The 19,485-nt window shown below is 47.4% G+C and overlaps 1 protein-coding gene across 1 annotated transcript; it reads right to left on the bottom strand.

Moving 5' to 3' along the window:
• Window positions 1-5,008: 5,008 nt before the first annotated feature.
• On the bottom strand, window positions 5,009-17,901 carry LOC119396926 (uncharacterized). The gene is made up of 4 exons (XM_037664311.2): window positions 17,828-17,901; window positions 16,171-16,360; window positions 11,290-11,516; window positions 5,009-5,308 (listed from the first exon to the last, which is right to left on the bottom strand). The coding sequence occupies exons 1-4, from the start codon at window positions 17,840-17,842 to the stop codon at window positions 5,009-5,011; spliced, it is 732 nt and encodes a 243-aa protein (XP_037520239.2). The 5' UTR covers window positions 17,843-17,901.
• Window positions 17,902-19,485: the final 1,584 nt, after the last annotated feature.

The raw sequence follows: 19,485 nt of genomic DNA, 5'->3' as shown, positions 1-19,485 counted from the left end.
ATCATCTGATTGTGCGGGAACGACAGGGCGGGCGAAGTAACCAAATGCGCTGATGAACACCTCGCAAAATGTGCGCTTTTCTATTATTTAGCCATGTTGTGACAACATGGCTGTGACAACAACCCGGGAAGAAACTCTCCATCAAATGGCCATTGACATCGCCATTAGAAGATGACGTACATAAATAAAGGTCTCTTCGTTATGCAGTGTACGATAAATTAAAATTTAGAATTCTCCTAACCGATGGAAAGAAATGTAGAAAGTTTGTTTCGTTCAATGCACACGTGGATTTATGAAAATTTTGCATTCGTTGTCTGAAACACTCTGCATAAATGGCACAAAGTATAGGCTGGACGTGCTTTTTACCTTTCCAACTGATTCCCTAGATACAGCAACTACAACAAAAACGACGACACTGCATGAACAAACTGAGCGACAGAGAGAGAACTAAACTTTACTGTCAGACCAGGCGCGCGTTCTCTTCGCCCAGAGGTGGGTGACTTCCTTATTGCAGGTAGCCATGGCTTGCAGCCGATGACCGACCCCTGTCCACCAGCCGGAGCTGGTCCTTAGGGTTTAGTGGCATAAGCAACACCTTCCACTGGTCTTCCGGATTTTATTGTACGCTCTGTTCGTCTATGGGCGGGATACTTGTGTTGTTTCGGTATCCCCATACCATATGGGTGTTAGCAGTCTCCGGGCAGTATCAGCAGCTCCTACTGAAGTTGCCGGGGTACATTGCGTGAAGTAGTGTACCGTGCGGATAGGTGCCTGTCTGAAGCCTTCTCCAAGTCAGTGCTTGCCTTTTGCCTTTTGTGAGCAGGTAGCTGGTGGGATCGTTGCTTCCTGTAGTGCGCGAGTGTTTCCGAATTTTTTCTCGATATTCGTTCCTCTGCGTTTCCGTAGTCCGAATATCGCTGCGGACTAGTCCGGTGTGAGCTCTCGGGCTGCGGCATGCGCCGCTCGGTTGCCCGCTAGATATTCATGCCCCGGTGCCCAAAGGATACTTGTGTCACGGCCGCTACATAAAAAAAAAAAACAGGCGCGCTTGTGTCCCGACTTGTACACGTTACAGAAGATAAGTAACCGACTGCAAATTACTTCCTTTAAAATTTTATTGATTGCAGTGGTCAATTACAGTCTCAGAAAGGTAACTAAGCATTGATTTTGCGTTACTTTTCTTCAAAACTGTATTGCCGTAACACAATAACACAAGTTTACTCAAACGTCAACGAGCTACTGTGGCTTGAATGGTAGAGAGAAGGCTGGAGGCTTACGTGAAGGCTGGAAGATTTACTGTGACTTTTGCACGTGATAGTGTTACACTTTGTTAACTGTCAACCGGAGTTGTTTTTCAAAGTTCTCGTCACTCATTCTTCCACGCTTCCTCGTTAAGAGGTCAGCTGCTGTACTGAACACTCTCTCAATGCATGCGCTGGAGGGAAGGGCAGTATTATAATGTATTAACACGTCACGCACCACCTCGTAGTTGCACAGTGCTTCGATGCTAGTGTCCATGTTCTCGATGAAGCGTGGCGCTTCGCTGTTGCTGGCGCTCGGGTAAGGCGTTGCAGGTAAGGCCAAGAGAAAGGTGAAAAAAAAAGAAAGACTCTGTCAGACGGGTCGTCCCTGCAGAGAGTTCGCATGTCTTTCGGGACGATAACTGCCGTAGAAGATTGGTTACAACTTTATTTAAGGAAAACAAAGTAACTGACTATCGGTAATAATTACAAGAAGATGTGATTGAATTACGCAGAACATTAGTTACGAAAAAGTAATCGAGTATATTACAAAATTACAAGAAAATGTAATTAATTACAAGTAATCGATTACTTGTAACGCGTGACGTACAACTCTGTTTCTGTCCTCGAAGTCGCACTTGAGGATAATTTGCAGGACTGATCTGCTAATTGGCCCTTTTAGGAATCTTCGACACGCTTCTTGTGAATCGAAAAAAAATGAGAGAAAAGAGGTTAACCAAGCTGACCAACCGGTCGGCTTGCACTGCACTCAGAGATGGAATGAGGGCAGAATAGATGGGGCTAGGAGAAGGTTTATCGGCACCCGGCATCAAAAGATCCCACCTAGTGTCTGAGCACTACCTGTGCGCTACTGCGCTCGATCTGCGTTGGCTGTAAGTTTATTTCGCTTTCCACTCTTCTTATGCCTTGCTAAGTGGCGCTCTACGGATTTTTTGATAGCCGGTTACGAGGAAATCTTGGCGAAACAAAATTCCTCATGAGGTGGCCGGATTCGAACCCGCGTACCCACGATCCGAAGGCGAGCGTCCTAACCACTCGGCTATTCAGCCACGCTGACAGAACCTAACATAGCCTTGTATAGCATCGTATAGCAAGGGGGTAGAAGATGGAAGTGAGCCTGAGGAAGAGAGATGTGTGGGTGAGGAGGAGGGAAGAGAGGATGGGAGAGAGTAGAGCATAGCATATAAATAATGAGAAAGAGAGAGAGAATCAAAGAAAGAGAAAGGAAGAAATAAATAAGAGAAAAAGATAGAAAGAAATAGGAAGCAAGTGAGAAATAGAGAGGGAGGCAAAGTGAGACAAAGATAGGAAAGAAAGAGAAAGAAAAAAGAGAGAGAGAAAGAAATAGAAATAAACAGAGGCAAAGAGTGGACCGTACTGTAAACCGGGTAAACATACATAAACGTGAATAGAAGTGTTCGAAACATTCCGACGACGGGATTTGAACTCTGTGGCGCAAGTTATGAGCACGGCTCAGCGTCAACCAAGACTGCCGTACCGACTGAGCCACCGAGAAGAAAGTGAGCAGACACGGTTTGGTCTTTTTACAATATGTACAAAAGATTTTATTAACAGCCGCGGTGAGCGGGGCGCCGAGCAGTCCCGCGGACAGCCGCGGGAGCGCGAGGTCAACAATATATTACACGATCCCAGAGAGCATGGCACCTGTGCCTTCCCGTGCGAGCTTCGTTCGATGGCGTTCTTGCGCTGAACCATGGTGGGTGTGCTCTCGGTGCAATGGTCTGCTTGCTCTGAGGGAGGCAGCCTTTCAGTGTTCGCTGCGACAACTGCAGCGGTCGGCTGGATCACAGCGTGGGTTCGGAAAATCTGCAAGGAGATCAACGCAGATCTGTTGTGAGCTTAGAACTCATCATCATCATCACCACCATCATCATCGGCCTGTCTACGCCCACTGCAGGGTAAAGGCCTCTCCCATGTTCCGCCAATCAACCCGGTCCTGTGCTTTCTGCTGCCACCTACAAACTTCTTAGAAGTTTGTAGAGCTTAGAACTATATTACATCGAACACTTGCGATCTAACAGCGAATCAGTGTTGCTTACGGTAGACTCAAGTAATATGAATATTGACGGTTTTCATTTACTTTTAATTTATCATTTCTACGGTTCAAATAATACCAGCAGATAAATTTCCTTATGGTGTCCTTGAATTCATTATGTGTTGACGTCACCCGAATGAGTAAAAATTGAGCCCCTCGGTTTCCCATCGTCTTGTTTATATTGTATGGGACGCTTATATTTTTGCTTAATGAGTGAAATATATCCTAGCCTGACTTCATATGTTGTCCCATACCAACACGAGATAAGCACACGTTGTTTGCATTTCCTTCCTTTCCTCCTCCTCCTCCTCCTGACACGTTGTTTTCTTTTGCCCTTGTTGTCCCTATAACACCGAACGACACGCTAGAATATTATAAAAAGTGACTGGTATAAACACCGGTACAAATGGCTGATAATAGCGAGATATTCTGGACTAGCATTCTTGGGTTTCGTGAGCTTTCACAATTTCTGTTCCTGTGCCTCCGTTTGAATAGCACGCGCATATCTCGCTCCGGCGCTTTTTCGTCTAGCTGTCATTTCAGGCAACAAAGCGGAGCGCCTGCGGCGAACGAAGTAGTTCAAGCTCATCGGAAGGCACCAGTTCACTCACCCTTTTATTGCCATCCACCATGTCCTCCATGGCCTCCGCCGCCGCCGCCGCCATAGCCGCCTCCGAATCCGCCGCCGCCACCACCTCCTTCGGCGACCTTGACAACTTCAACGCTGTGAACCTGCGCACCTCCGCCGCCGCCGCCGTGTCCGCCACCGAAGCCTCCGCCTCCGCCGTAACCTCCGCCGCCTCCCGACGAGTGCGTCTTTGTCTCTTCGTGCACGGGAAGTTCCTGCAGGTTGGCACCGCCACCTCCGCCGCCTCCGCCGTGGCCTCCACCGAAGCCACCGCCGCCGAAACCGCCGCCGCCGAAGCCGCCGCCGCCACCACCATGGCCTCCGCCGAAACCGCCGCCGAGGCCACCGCCATGACCGCCACCGAAGCCGCCTTGGCGGCCAAAGCAGGAGTTCATAATGAACGCGTCATTATGATAAAAATTGGGCTGATATCCAGCTAAAGATGCATGCGAGTCCTCCTTCCCCCCTTCCTTCGCCCCCTAGAGCAGGTTTGCAAAACAGGAGCTTCTCTCCCAATTAACCTTCCCGCTTTTTTTCTCTTTTTCGCATGCCTTCCTCTCTCTCTTTCTCTGTATATCTCCAGCACACGATGGCGACTGAATTAACACACGGATGTGGACACGCTATACCATTTGCAAATAATCTAGACATGCCCTATCTCTAACTTTTATTTCCCAATCTTCGTTTCCACATGTAAGATAACAAGTTTGACCAAGACTAGTTAACGTCTGTGGCTTCTCTTTTCCTCTCGCCCCTTTCTATTCACCGCTTGACAAATGTTTTAACAATGCTTAACGGCGCGAAAAAAATATATGAACGAACGATGAAGCGCGGGGCACAGACAATGCATCATCTCGATTGTTCAGCGGAGTACCAATTAAACCAAACCTTGACGTTAATATGCTTCTTTCTTCCAATAGTCCGCATGTCTGTTCGCTCTGTGCTTATTATGATGTTCTTTCTTATGCGGCAACATTAAACGTTGGACTACCTTCATTATAACTCCGCCTTTTTTTTTAACACAAACTCGAAGGGGACACACCACCACGGCAGGCATGTATTTCAAAGGGCCGTTTTTTCCCTGTTCACTTTCAGTGGACTAGTGTCCCTGCACTCACCTCCGAATCCACCGCCGCCGCCGCCTCCGCTGGATACCGCCTTGACCTCGTAGACTTCGTGACCGCCGCCGCCACCGCCGCCGCCAAAACCACCTCCGGCACCGCCTCCGAAGCCACCACCGAAGCCGCCTCCTCCTCCTCCTCCGCCGCCGCCCTGAACTTGGGCTTGGCCTTCCATGGCGACGATGTAGCCGACGGGACCGACGCGAGGCCTGATTGGTTTGCTAGGAAACTTGTTAGGAATCTGCGGACCAGGGAAAAATGAGGCGAATGTGTCGTTATTAATACCTTCATTACGACCACTGTATAGTTAGCCCTGCAACTTCTATGACACGGATCCCAGCCACGCCGGCCGCATTTCGATGGCTGCGAAATGTTGAGGGCCCATGTACTTAGGTTTAGGTGCATGTTGAAGAATCCCAGGTGGTCGAAATTTCTGGAGCCCTCCACTACCGCGTCCCTCGTAATCATATTGTGGTTTTCGGGCGTAAAACCCCAACAATAAAACAAAACTATTCTATGGGAAGCTAAATGCCTTGATTGTTTGAGTGCCTGCTTGTCTGTGTGTGTTTGTTTGTGTCCTCTTCACCTGTTTCTTTCTCATTATTTGCTATCTTACCTTTCTGTCTTCCCCTTCCCCAGTATCATCATCATCAGCAGCAGCAGCAGCAGCCTGTCTACGCCCACTGCAGGGCAAAGGCCTCCCATGTTCCGCCAGTCAACCCGGTCCTGTGCTTTCTGCTGCCACGTAATACCTGCAAACTTCTTAATCTCATCTACCCACCTAATTTTCTGTCTCCCCCTCACGCGTTTGCCATCTCTTGGAATCCAGTCAGTTACCCTTAATGACCACCGGTTATCCTGCCGACGTGCTACGTGCCCGGCCCATATCCATTTCTTCTTCTTGATTTCAACGATGATGTCCTTAACCCCCGTTTGTTCCCTGACCCACTCTGCTCTCTTCCTGTCTCTTAAGGTTACACCTATCATTTTCCTTTCCATCGCTCGCTGCGTCGTCCTCAATTTAAGTTGAACCCTCTTTGTAAGTCTCCAGGTTTCTGCTCCGTAGGTAAGTACCGGTAAGATGCAGCTGTTATATACCTTCCTCTTGAGGGATAGTGGTAGATTACCATTCATGATTTGATAATGCTTGCCGAAGGACCTGAAAAATTACAGGCCCATAAGCTTACTGTCCGTTGTCTACAAGCTATTTACAAAAGTAATTGCTAACAGAATTAATACGACATTAGAGTTCAATCAACCAAGGGACCAGGTAGGATTTCGTACATGATTCTCAACAATAGACCATATTCATACTATCAATCAGGTGATAGAGAAATGCGCGGAATACAACCAACCCCTATACATAGCCTTCATAGATTACGAGAAGGCATTTGATTCGGTGGAGACCTCAGCAGTCATGCAGGCACTGCGGAATCAAGGCATCGACGAAGCCTATATAAACATAATGGAAGAAATCTACAGCGGATCCACAGCCACTATAGTCCTTCCCCAGTATACAGGGTGCCAAACCGGATGTTTAGCTCTGGTAATCCTCCCTTTCTTTTATCTCATAATGTCCTCATCTTATCTCCGAATGTCCTGCTCAACAATGTTCAATTGATCCTCTACCCTGCGCCAGCCTTGGTCATTTTCTGACCAACAATGCTGCTGTATCATCCATTCATTACGTCGTGCCTGTCTTTGTTCCGCTTTTCACCTACACTGTATCACTGTGCGAACAGTTTCCTTCTTTAGATGCTTGAAGAATGAAACACCTCCGTCGTGTCGATACCCTGATCAAATGTTTGCTGAATGACCCTACTCTAATGTTGCCACCTTTGTTCGTGAGGTGGCTCTCGTTGCTCACGACATTAGACCCCCTCGTGGTTGGTTTGGGCACCGACACAATTTTTCTTTTTTGTTCATCTCAGTCTTCAAGGTCATAGCTCACGAAGTATAAGGGAAATGAACCCTGCGTTACTGATTGATTCGTTGCATTCAAACCAATGAAAACTGGCAAGTGACTTCCAGCACTTGATCATAGTAAGAACGGTAGTCCACTTTAGAAAAAAAGCAATGTCATTTAGGGAGAGAGAGAAGGAAGCAAGTAAAGGCAGGGAGGTTAACCTGACGCACGTCCGGTTTGCTACCCCGCGCTGGGGCAGAGGGATAAAGGGGCGAAAAGAGCCAGAAGAGAGTACGGGGAGTACGGGGAGATCACACGCACACTTGGTGGAGCACATCTAGTCTACAGGTGGTCGCACAGATCTGTTGACTTTAAGTACTTCAGTAGCGCTTACATTGCCTTAGAGGCACCTAGAGCTCAAGCAGGAACTCTCTACGCATTACAGCCATTCTCTGTAAACACGGCGTATGTAGCACAATCAGGCCTCTCTCACGAAGGCTCCGATCGGAGGTGTTGCCAGTAGCGCACGTGCCGCGTCTTCCGTGGCGGGGAGCCGGTCCGTGTCAACCGTGAGGTCAGTACTCGAAACGAGGACGCCCGCAGTGAGCCGCTCGAGCCGCCGTCGTCCTCGCGTGTCCCGCCCGTAGAGATGGACTCCAAGTGCCGCCGCCGCCGAGAGCGATTATCCCGGTCGTTACGCGGAAGTTATTACGAAGCAGCTGACTCGCTGCTATATTCCCTCGGCCGGATATCGCCCACATCTATATCGTCCCGGCTAACAAGGAAGATACAAACACGCACATACAACAAAGACACGCCGAGCACGGTACACCGGGTGCATCCTGTACGCGATGCGTTATTTTTTTCTGTTAGTTACTTTTGCTCGCGTCCAGCGTTCTTATTGAGAAGTTCGCGCACGAAAAGCTATCTTCGTTTTGAACAGGTTTGCTTGCTTTGTGGTTCTTCCGCAAGTCTCCGGCAGCGTTTTCTCTCTCTTGCTCTTTACGATCGTCTTTGTCTCGTTCCTTTGAGCAAGGCCGCCGAGCTCCCGCTATGAGCGGTCGTGAGTCGTGTGTCATGTTTCCGTCCTCCACGGCGAGGAAAAAGGAAAGGCTCAGATCGTATCCGATTCGGTGCTCACTCGCGGGTTTGTCAACATAGGAAGTGAAGTGTAGCTGTTGGCATTACTTTTTCGAGCACACAGGTATCGTTCAGGTGGATGTTCGGTACACAACACACGATCTCTCCAATATTGTGGATGGTAGCGAGCCTATATCAGAAATTTAATTGAAAAACAAGCGAAATCTGACCCTGATACTAGTCGCGGAGTGATTTTAATTTGTGCGCTACGAATTAGTCCTAAAGTAAAGCTCCTTAAAAAAAGCAAAGAGCTAGAACCGATTGCACGGCGAGTGCTTCCTTTTCCCGCACGCCGTAGTAAGAGCAAATTGCTAGCTTGTCTTGAACAACGAAATAAATGCATGGTTATATGAAGCAGTATTTTTAGGAATAAAGGACATGGTTTAGTTTATTTCGAAGTATACGTCGTAGGTTACTTTTTTTTGGGGGGGGGGGGGGGGGGGGGGGGCACTCAGTACGTTCTCAGGATTCTTAAGAGCCTTAAAGACAGGCAGCTGCCGTGCTTAACCTGAGAATATTGTATAGGATGTTCCAATTAATATAAAGGCCAATGCACTTAGTGAGTTACATTTGGTAAGTGTTTTTCTCTTCAAACTAAACAAATAGGCGTACATACACGGAACGATGGTCGACGAAAACGTCCAAAGCCTGGTATATGCTGATGTTCTCATCGGTTAATACCACAAAATCAGCATATGATAACCTAAGTCTTCTTCGAATATAGCATTGCTTCATCCCAACGTGCATTACTACCAAACCTCTTCACGATTTAGATTTCAAATTTTGTGCACTGAAATTAGGACTGTAAATTCGAACAAAGCTTATCGCATATACAGTGAACTCTGCATATTCTTGAGCTACAGATGCTTGCATATTCATGAAATGCTCGTCGCTGTCACTGTCTCATGTTTCCAGCACAGTATCCTATGCCAGCTCCATATTACGTCCCCATATGAGCGCGGCACTTTGATAGCTGCGGAAAATGGAAGCATGGTTTTATACTAAGTGCTCCTTTCCGACAGTGAAACTTCTCAAAATATCACGTGCAGGTTCGGTACACGTACTTGCTGACGCCTAATCTTAAAAGAGTACTGTCACGAATTTTAAACATTTTCGGGTTATTGCTCTGAATAAGAACACTGGTGTCGAGAACCCTAAAAAGAGTATCGTGGTGCGTGGGAATGCATTGAATACATTTTTTAACACCGCTGCTTTAAGAAGGCACTTTCGGTCTCGATATTGAGGGGGCGGCTTCGCAGTGACGTGTAAGCACAGTCTGACGTCACGGGGAAACAGCAGCTCGCGACGTACTGCAGCAGCTCTGTCACTCGCACGCGGTGCACCTAAACAACGACGGGGCCATTGTCGTCCAGTGACCCCGACAGTCATTTCTGCGATTTAAGCTGCGTGCAGCACTCGAAGTTCGCAAAGTCAGTGGAACTGTGTTGACTTGTCGGGATAATGTAAATTGCGGTGGGGCTGGCTTGCAGATGCTGTGTGACTAAGACTTTAAAGTCCAAGTGAATATTTTATATGCGCTGTCTGGCGCCGGTGTGTGCAGAGCGTTAACGCTGCATACCAAGGAAACTAAAAATGCCCCTTTGGCGATGCTTCAAAATCGTGTAAGTACTCCTTTAACAGAAACAAAATCAGCTCAAGATTACGTGCAGGGTAAATGTAACATATGAACAAACATTACGAGTTCATTGTTCCGAGTTTCTTTGAAAGTTAATCATCAGTGACTCTAAACAAAAAGGCGGCTTCGTGCACGTAAAGTTTAAATAGGAAACAAGTTATACACAACCATTTATTCGTAACTTTTTTTCCTCACGTCGCATTATACCGGCTCTGCTCTGGAGATCAGCCAGACTTTTATACGAGTGCAGAGGCGCGTTCGTGTAGCAAGAAACATCACCGCCGGAATAAAGTCTTGTCAGATCTCATTCCATTAGTAGAGTACATACAGGGCTCTAAATCATTCACCTTTTGTTCTAAACACACGTTCATTTCGTTTTCACGACTGAAGAAAGACACCTGCACGCGGCCATCCTATAGGAATGTACAGGGTACTCTGAGTCGTTTCTATCTTTATTTTATTTTTTATAAACACCATCTTGGCTACGTCTATCATTGCGACTGTTCGAAGTGTATAATGGACATAGCTAAATGGTGGCTTATAGCTCTCCCATGGCAGGGTACATGCCATGGGTTTTTTCAACACGACCTGCCTGGCTCATTGGTGCACCGAATCTTCCTCTTGAGCAGCAGCATTGTACTCTAAATGATGACCTGTTTTTTTTAACACGTTAAGGTGCGCCAGGGGCTGTTTCGTATACGTGTATGAATATTTCTTTGAATCAGCCTCGCTCTAACGTAACGTGTGTTGGAGCCGTCACCGCCGTCCCTATATCTACAAGAACGCTGCGCCAGCCACTGCTGCGTTAAGAGACGTCGTTTATTCGAAATCAGAGTAATGTCCACGATAACTCGCTTATGTAGGGAGAAATAGAAGAGAGGGAGAGAAAGCTTTTATTTTTACAAGGACTAAGGGCTCTTCCTCGTAGGGTGGAGCCCTTAGTTCAGGGCCTCATTGGCTCGGGCCACTCCACGTGCCCGCTGGATCAGCGAGGCATTATTTAGAAAGAGAATAGCGCGGTTCATGTCCCACCAGATGTAGTCTGATCAACGTCACCTTCGTGGAAACGGAGAACAGAACGTGCAAAGTGGGCGACCACTCGTCTGCCATCTCTATCAAAAAAGCGAAGACCTCGCTCATACATTTTCGATGTCCCATGTAATAGCTGTCAGATGTGAAGTGAAAAAGAAACACACACGCACTCGGGATCATCTCAAAAATTGTCCTCACGCCGACAACAACAATGTTTGTTTGTTTGTTGTTTGTTTGTTTGTTTGTTTGGTTGTTTGTTTGTTTTCACTTTTGTTCTCTTTGTTTTGCTTCACTATGTGCATATATTCTGGTCACAAAATATTGGCTTGCGTTATAGCAGTCAGCGTTTTCTGGTGTCCGTTCTTCGTGTTCCTATTCTCGCCCTGCTCTTCCATCCCGTTGTCACTGGCTCACACAAGATAGAAACGCTATATAACAGATGGCCTCCCAACTTCAATTAGATTTTTTTTCTCCCTCCCTTGTGCTGCGTGCATATATCACACACTACCTGAACGTGCTGGAAGTCGATGGGCACCGAGCTGGTGTCGACGTGGGCGGTGAAGCGACGCAGTGTGGTGACTAGCCTGCCGCCGCCTCCACCTCCTCCTCCGCCACCGCCTCCTCCATTCTTGATGACGATGACGTTGGCGGTGTCTCCACCACCTCCGCCACCGCCGATGGCGCCACCGCCACCGCCGCCACCACCGCTGACCACGGTTGAAGGAACTTCGATGGCTGCGAGACAGTTGCGACACCGTTCTCTGAAGCATCATAACATACGAGAAAACACGGGGTATGGGCACGCTGCATTAATTTAAAGAAAACTAATATTCAGGTGACATTGCATTTTCGATGGTTTACTTCGCTCACACTGGCATAGTGCGTAGCAGCCCCATTATTTTTGTGGAAAAGAGTGGTCATTTTATTATATATCCTGCGCTAAAAAAAGGCATCAATGGCGTAGGCTTGCTGTCCTTAAATGGGCTTTGACCGCCAAGCGTACGAAATTTCGTATTGAAATCTGTTATGTGGCCCTCCTATTTATTTATTTTTTACAGCGAATCTGTGTAAGGCTAGGCGAAACGAAAATCTGTCTGTCCTCATTTTCCTAGAAACTTCTCCATTGACTGCGCCGTCAGTGACATCGTTCGCTCCGTCCTACCCAAGCACGCTCGCCATAGAGTTTCTTACTATAATGCCTAGAGAGGAATTTGGCGCTATTGTCTATGCGGGCTCCTTCAGCGGCGCTTGAGCCACCATGGGAATGATGGGAAGTACAGGCTTCGGATCTGGTTCGGATGGCTTTCGTTCTTGAGATTCGTGACGCTTGTTTGCCGATCGTAAAACAAAGTGATATGAAGTTATTTCCAATTAAAACTTGATTCATTCTTTTGTATGTAAAACTTATTCCAAAAAGTTTGCGTTGCCGTGAGATGGAATTGAAACCTGGACAAATTCAACCACGAGGGTATGCATTGCCCTGCAATTCTGTTCTAGATCTGGCATCACGATATAATGAATTGTTTTTTTACAACGCTTAACGTAAACACGCTTGTTTTTCCCTCGAAAGCACGCACTATCTATTTATGGAAATAACAGTACTGTATTGAATGAGAAACACTTAACGTATCATATGCTGCGATGCCAGGTGCGTCTAAGTGGTCTGCCCCCAACGCATCTCTCGTTTTGTTGTGAAGTCGAATCAGAGGAGCGTGATGGTGCGTCTGCTTCGCTTCACCGTCGTTTTGCAGCCGATTTGAACGAGTTTTGGCAGGACGCGCTTATCAAAAAAACGTGAACTCTATACAATTTCCTGTACGGACATGGGACGCTACATCTATGCGCAGCGGTGAGTGCACGACGCTTTGCTAAAACTGTCAAATACAACTTTTAAAGCTGCAACGTCGCAGCAAACCAACAGATCTAGCGGTCTCCATCCTCTTTGAACAAAAAAGGCACTGCTTGAGTGCTTTGCAACGCACCCCACTACCCACGCCTCGAGAAGAGCGAAACGGAAACTGTAGAAAAAGATCCGTAGACAGTTCGCTAGCTAACGCTATCTAATCCAAAGCCTGTACTTCCTATCATTCCCATGGTGGTTGAACGATCGCAACGCCAGTTTCCTCTCTAGATTATTGTATATGAAACTAGGGTAGCCAACCGGATGTGTTTCTGGTTAACATCCTTGCCTTCTCCTTTTCTCTTTCCTCCCTTCCATTTTCTACGACCCGCGCCATTGGCGGCGCCGTCAGTGACGTCGTTCATTCTGCCACAGCCGCGCCGCCGAGCTCTCGCGCAGCAGTTTCAAATTACAGCTTCAACATGGGTAGTCCACGGACCGTACGAACTCCCGAACAGCAGACAACTTCCGAAGAACAGCACCGACAGCAGAACCATGAGAAAACTCGTGTTCGCTAGGCCGATGCTGCAGTCCGGGCACAAGTACAGACCCGGGTTGTCAAGCGCAAGCAGCAACTGCGTACCGAGGATCCGGCAGCCTTCCAAGCCGCGCTGAATCGCGAAGCGGAACGCAAGTGCCAATGGCGGGCGGATGCTGCTAAACACGACGCCGAGCTAACTCGAGAGGTCGAACGCAAGCGACAGCGGTGAGCCAAGGAGGCGGCGGTGGCGGGAACGCGTCCTTGGCTCAAGGCAATGGCGGGAACGCGTCCGCCGGGCCCAACGCCCACTTTCGGCGGGAGTTTCTCGAGCGGCACTTTGGCTCCGTCGGGATTAACCCACCGCTAAACGCCGAACATTTTAGCTTCGCTGGTGAGCCACCTGGGCTTGGGTGGTGCTTTTTTTTTTCTTTCACATGGCCCTGCATCCCTTACTCTTTTTCCAGGCTTCGTCCCTTTATTTCGCTTTGAATTGTAATTCTTAATCACGATGAAGGAAAAGTTACCTTGTGTCTAACTCGAATTGCATAACTTATATGCGTGCTTCCATTAACCGTCTTTAACGAACAACAATCAATTTCTGTTTCTTTCGTAGCACTCTCCCGGCTCCACAATGTAGACGAGCTCGCTTATGCAGCCTCGTTGTCTGTGATGCGTGAGACTGCCAAACATCTTTGAAGCTTATGCTTCAACTGTTAAGACTTAAAAGCGTGCCTTTTCTGACGTTGTAGTCTAGTTCGCCCTCCTATTATTCAAGGCGTATATATTTTCACCTACCCTCCTCCACTCACCCTTTACTTCGAAGCAGCAACCTCAACCGAGAGCTTAAACTCACCCATATATTCTGAAGTCCTTAGTAACAGTCAAATGCACGATTAGTCAACTCTATTATTTCTCCGGAACAGGACAGTGCGACACAACCTCCTTTGTCAGATACCGAACGTGTCGTTGCCGGAAAGCGTGCTCCTTTGCAATAACACGCTTAATGAGGCGAAGCCAACTTTCCTCCGGTTGGGGCGCCGGTGCATTTGGAGGCATTCCGCAAGCTGTGGAAATGGCTTGAATTTCAAGTTCTCATCGTTGGGATGCAGCCTTAAAGCGTGCAATATTTTTTCAAAAGTACACAGGCCACTACATTCACTAGTGTAATTGTCGCTGTGTGTCACAGTGTAGGGTATTAACGTGAATGTTTGGGCGAGTTGGTACTCCATTGCTATTAGCGCTAAAAAATAAGCGGACAAAACGAGGGGACACATACAGGCGTTTCCCTGTGTCCGCTCGCTTTATCCTTCGTTTATATTTTTTCTCGCTGTTTAATATCTTGCGCAACAGTGTAGGGAAAACAGGAGATACAGTTGGACAAGGTTGGAAGTCTGTGTCAGTTTGTTTGACAACTATTTCTACTTTATCGCGAAAGACACAAACGACAGAAAGGTGTAAGTCTTCACTTAACGTCTATTTGTATTTTTTCCATTTTTTTCAGCTATGTCTTTCGGTGTGTTTCACGCCTCCCAAGCTAGAACAGGATATTGTCCTCTTTGCTGCCCACCGAAATCAGGTAGTGTGATGACATGAACGTCCGCTTGTGAAAAGGTTTTGTGCCTGTTATAGACGGTTCCTGCGGCAAGTGACAGCAATCGTGAAGTGTGTCTTGCAGTAATCTTGTCCTCCGAACCGCATCATTGAGACAATTGCACAGAGCCTTGATCACGTGCACTTATAGCCCAGGTTTGAAGTAGGCTACGCCAAAAGCATATGAAGTTGGTGTCCGTGAAAGTGCCCGATCTATTTACAACCCATGATTTCCAAAGAAAACAACTGCGAGATGCAACCGTTTACCTGTATTAGCAATGCTATCGAAATTTTTAACCTTGAAGGCGAGGGGTAAAAGAAGTCACATGGTCGTAGGGCTAAATTTTCTTAATTTCTGTGCGATGAAGTCCGTTAATTTAATATGGCTATTAGCACATCGTTAGCTATGCTGATGTTTTCACGTGAAGTGCTGTTCGTGTGCTTACGCGGAAATACCATTAAATTTTCTTGAACTTTTTTTTCTTCTGACCTTTAGTACTCGCCGTTTTGTCCTATCGAATGTATGGGCACGTGATATGAGCAATAATGAGGGGGTTATCGGTGAAGTAGACCCATTATAAGTTTTTCACTTTGCGTCACTCTACTCACTGAAAGAAAAAGCGCTCTCTTAACTGAATTGTGTGTATTTTTATTGAACCACAAAACTGCGAACACCGCAGCAATATCAACGACGGTATAAATACACAAAACCACTCGCATTTTATCCGTGTTTTACGCAGACTCGTGCCAATATTTTTTGCTACAACCTCATCAAGTCCTCCACCACACCCCTATACCAGCATAAAAGAGAACACGTTCCGCCATGACATGGTCAGCTGAAACAGCACTACCACTACATCGAAAGTCTCCGACAAAGTCCTGTAACGTTGGTGCCTAAGACAAAGTGTTTACCAAAGTATGTCTTGAATTACCCAGCATCTTTTTATATATTCAAAAGTAGCACTTTAGATCTAAAAGGCATGTTACAGTACCCGCGGGGATGGTGCAAACACTCACCGGCGGGTATTTGCTTTTGTTTCATTCGCATGTTTACTATTCCGGCCAGTGCACCAGAAAATCAGCTCAATCGTGTTTCTATGGCAACCCAGTGGTCGAAATGTCCATTGTTTCACTTTTTCTCCTTCCTTATCTCTTTTACATCTCCCCCGGCAGCTCAAGCATCTACAGTAAGTACCATCGCAAATCTTCGCAACCTCCACACACCTAGTACGGGACACGAGAAAATGAGCAACGAAGACATTTCATGCATTGTTGTTAGCCTCCCATGCTTTCCTTAGTACACGAGGCTCATTGCACGTTGTAGTCATCTGAAAGGAATAAGTCACGATCTTGACCAAATAGTTGCTGTTGTCTCAATACACTGACCTAAAGAAAGCGAACTGAAGTGAAAATCTCACCTTGGACGCTGACGGCGTGACCGCCGCCTCCGCCTCCTCCATGGCCACCACCGAATCCGCCTCCTCCTCCACCGTGGCCTCCACCGAATCCACCTCCACCGAATCCGCCGCCTCCGCCGCCGTAGCCACCGCCACCGCCGCCGAGTCCTCCACACAGGGCCAAGCCCCAGCAAAGGGACAGTATCAGGCCCTGTGGTGGTTGTAAAGTTGAGAAAGGCGGCACAACCTAACTGTCAGTGCCACTTCGGAGGCATTATGGTGGAAAGCACGCCGTCACTTAATGAGTATTAGCAACACCACAAAAGAAGAAGACGCAGAAACGATGGAAGCAGTGCAGTGTTCCTGTATTGGCCTCTTCTCTGTCCCTATATTATTGTTCACTTAAAGACAATGCCAATTTGTCGAGCTTCCTAGTCTCATATTCGTTCATTTGTCAACTCGGGCATCGCCTTCAACTTGAACATTCGTCAATAAGTACGAACGCAGCCAGCACAGTAGTGTAAATGAAGACGATCAAATTTGCATGCCCATCACGCACATTTTGCTGCAATACAAACTGATGACCAAACAAATAATATTTACAAGCACTTTCAGGGGTCGAGGGCAGCTATACAGATTAGATACAAAGCCACTTTCAATTTAGCGGGAGGCTGTTTCGAGCCCGCCTCTCCCCTAAGCACCACGCGCTTTGATATTGCGTCTGAAACGGCAGCTGCAACACTACGCTGCAAACTAAACTGTTTTTGACAATGCCTGGCATTTTTGCAGCTTTACTTGTTATGTATACAAGTGCGTACCGCAGGAGTCTGCTTTGCTTGCTTGGCGGAAAACACCCGTAACTGTTACTTACACACTGGGTGTGCAGATCTTTGTCACCTTAAGCTATATAGCTGCATAGAGGCGAAGTTGCCAAGTTTCTAGCATACAAGCGTGTCATCTGTAAGACTTGCGTGAGTAACCTGCCATCTACCGTTTAGGGACGTCATTTCTGATAAATTTAGCATACAGTTAGTGGAATTTATCTGGCGGAATATGCATAAAATTTAAATGAAGATATTAATCACAGAAACTGATCTCTCTGGCGTAGAACGACTCTAAGGCACCAGCGTATGCGACATTGAAAGACCTTTCTCGAATCACGTAACTGTAGCCTAAATGTATAAAAGGACGCCCCCCACTTCCTCAGCATTGCAGTTGAACCATATTGTCCCGGTAGATCTTATCCAAAAGGAAACTTAAGACTCAGTTTCCTGTCTTAAACTTCGATGTGACACAACCGTTCCTGAAGTCAATAGACCCTCTTGAACAAACATGGACAGGAAAGAAAGTATTGTCATTGTCCAGGCCACTATGTATATATACCCGCAGTGAGCTGACTCCTCCTGGCTCATCCACTGTGGCAATGCGGCACCATCCCGACCGACTCTTCCTCGCATTGTTTGCGCGCTCGACGGCTCTGGGAAAATAGAGAGGCGCCTCCGCTCGGCCCGCGTGTTTTGGTCGCCTCCATGCATGCAGACGCCACTTGATAGCGTGTCTTTAGCGGCGCGCGTTCATCCCATCCCGGCTTCCTCCTCGTCGCTTCCTCCACACGTCCGGTAACCACCGCGTTGCGTCGCGTCGTCGGACGCCGTAGGAAGCCACCACTTCCTCTTACCTTTGTGATCGCCATGTGTCTGAGATCTCTGTGCTGCGCCGTTTCGGCTCCGAGGCCTCTCTCAGCACTGCTGCCGTGTCTCGGGTGGCAGGCGGCTTTTTATAAGGACTATACTCCTCTCTCCTGATTTTGCGCTGCCCGCGCTGTTCTCCGTCCGGGCGAGGGGTCGTCGGTGTCGAACGGCGGGGAGGAAGGAACCAGAGCTTGTCCGTCGTACGAAAACGGTAAGGAGAAGCGAGCGTTCGAGGAGGACGCTTTCACCGGGGAGAAGAAGCCGCCGGACCCACATTTTCGCTCTCGTCGTGCCGTCCGGTGCCCCTTTCTTGCCATTTCCCAGGTCCGGCCAGGAGAGGCGCTCAAGAAGACCTTAGCGTCGTCGACCCGCGGAGAGATCAAGCAGAACAGAAGGTGTAACGAGCGTTTTTTTCTTTACTGCCCCTCTCTCCCTACGCGCCGCCGCTGCTCACTCGGGAGGGCGGAACGTACGACCGGACGAAAGCGAAAGTGGCGGCGCTGCGAGAGGTGGGCGGCGAACGCCTGGTAAGCGCAGGTTTCCGGATTATCCTCGCGCCTCGTGTGACGAGCGTTTCTTTCTATAACTGCGCTGGTTGCGTCGTACGTGGTGACGAGCGTCGCTGCAGCCTGGTAGCGCGTGTTGCTCGTGGATCATAAAAGAATGAAAACGAGAGAGGCCGTAAGAAAAATGGCGATGGCAGTTTGCTGATCACGGAATAGACGTTCCCGCCGTATCTACGACTTCTGCGTGTGCATCAGTGAGAAAGTGGAATGCCGACATGCGTTAAAATTTATTGTTTGTGCGACTGCTAAAGAACTATCGAAGCTTCCCCATTTGGATACGACTGATGACTCATACTTTTTTTTCGTTAAAGAACATGAGCACTGCTTAGGCGCTGACTTTTTTTTTTCTGCCCCTTGAACACTTTCGAAGGCAGTTCAAAGGCGAATTCTAAGTTGAAAGACGTAGGAGCGCATTTGCGTTTGAAAGAAACAAGTTTAGTTGGTCACTGCAACGTATGGACCTAAATATGAGCGACTGCCTTCGGCCAAGTCTTTCCTCTTAACTATGTTGCTGGTTCGGACATATCTGCTTATAGATGTCGAGATATTGTCGAGATACGTGGCGACTTCAAGCACTATACTTGTTTCGGTTGCATATTCATGATCCGCTGTTTCGAGCCTCTGGTAAAAAAAAAAGGCCGTTATATTTGGCTCTCCGTCGTACATTGTCCTACCTCTTTCAACGCTCTTTTATGAGAAGAAAACATGGTGCATTGGAAAGGGCCTGCAAGGCTTTGTAGAAACCGACTAGCTGAGCAAAAGTTCTATCATAATTCGAAACCCAGCAGCATTGTCAACTGAAAAAGTGATTTCTGATGCTATTAAATGTATTAGTGCTTTTAAGGAATAATTGGTAGATAACATTACTGAAGTCATGTTGGTGCTCATCCGACTCCGATTGAAAAGTTCTACAGAAGACGTGACTGCTTAAAGAGGTCACATCATAGCGCATATTATTTATTTATTTATTTATTTATTTATTTATTTATTTATTTATTTATTTATTTATTTATTTTACCCTCAGAATACAGAGTACATTTCAGACGGGAACGGCAATGCTTAACAATAAAAAACAAGGA

This window comes from Rhipicephalus sanguineus, chromosome 6 (genome assembly GCF_013339695.2).
Source record: "Rhipicephalus sanguineus isolate Rsan-2018 chromosome 6, BIME_Rsan_1.4, whole genome shotgun sequence".
In the NCBI taxonomy this organism is placed as follows: domain Eukaryota; kingdom Metazoa; phylum Arthropoda; class Arachnida; order Ixodida; family Ixodidae; genus Rhipicephalus; species Rhipicephalus sanguineus.
This window is presented reverse-complemented; position numbering and strand designations above follow the sequence as displayed.

Bases quoted from the DNA above. Each gene is read 5' to 3' on its own strand.
- LOC119396926 (XM_037664311.2), bottom strand. The intron at 11,517-16,170 runs GTGAGATTTTCA...ACTGTCTCGCAG, and splicing joins TCACGCCGTCAGCGTCCAAG to CCATCGAAGTTCCTTCAACC. The intron at 5,309-11,289 runs GTAGTGTGTGAT...CCTGGTCCGCAG, and splicing joins TCGACTTCCAGCACGTTCAG to ATTCCTAACAAGTTTCCTAG.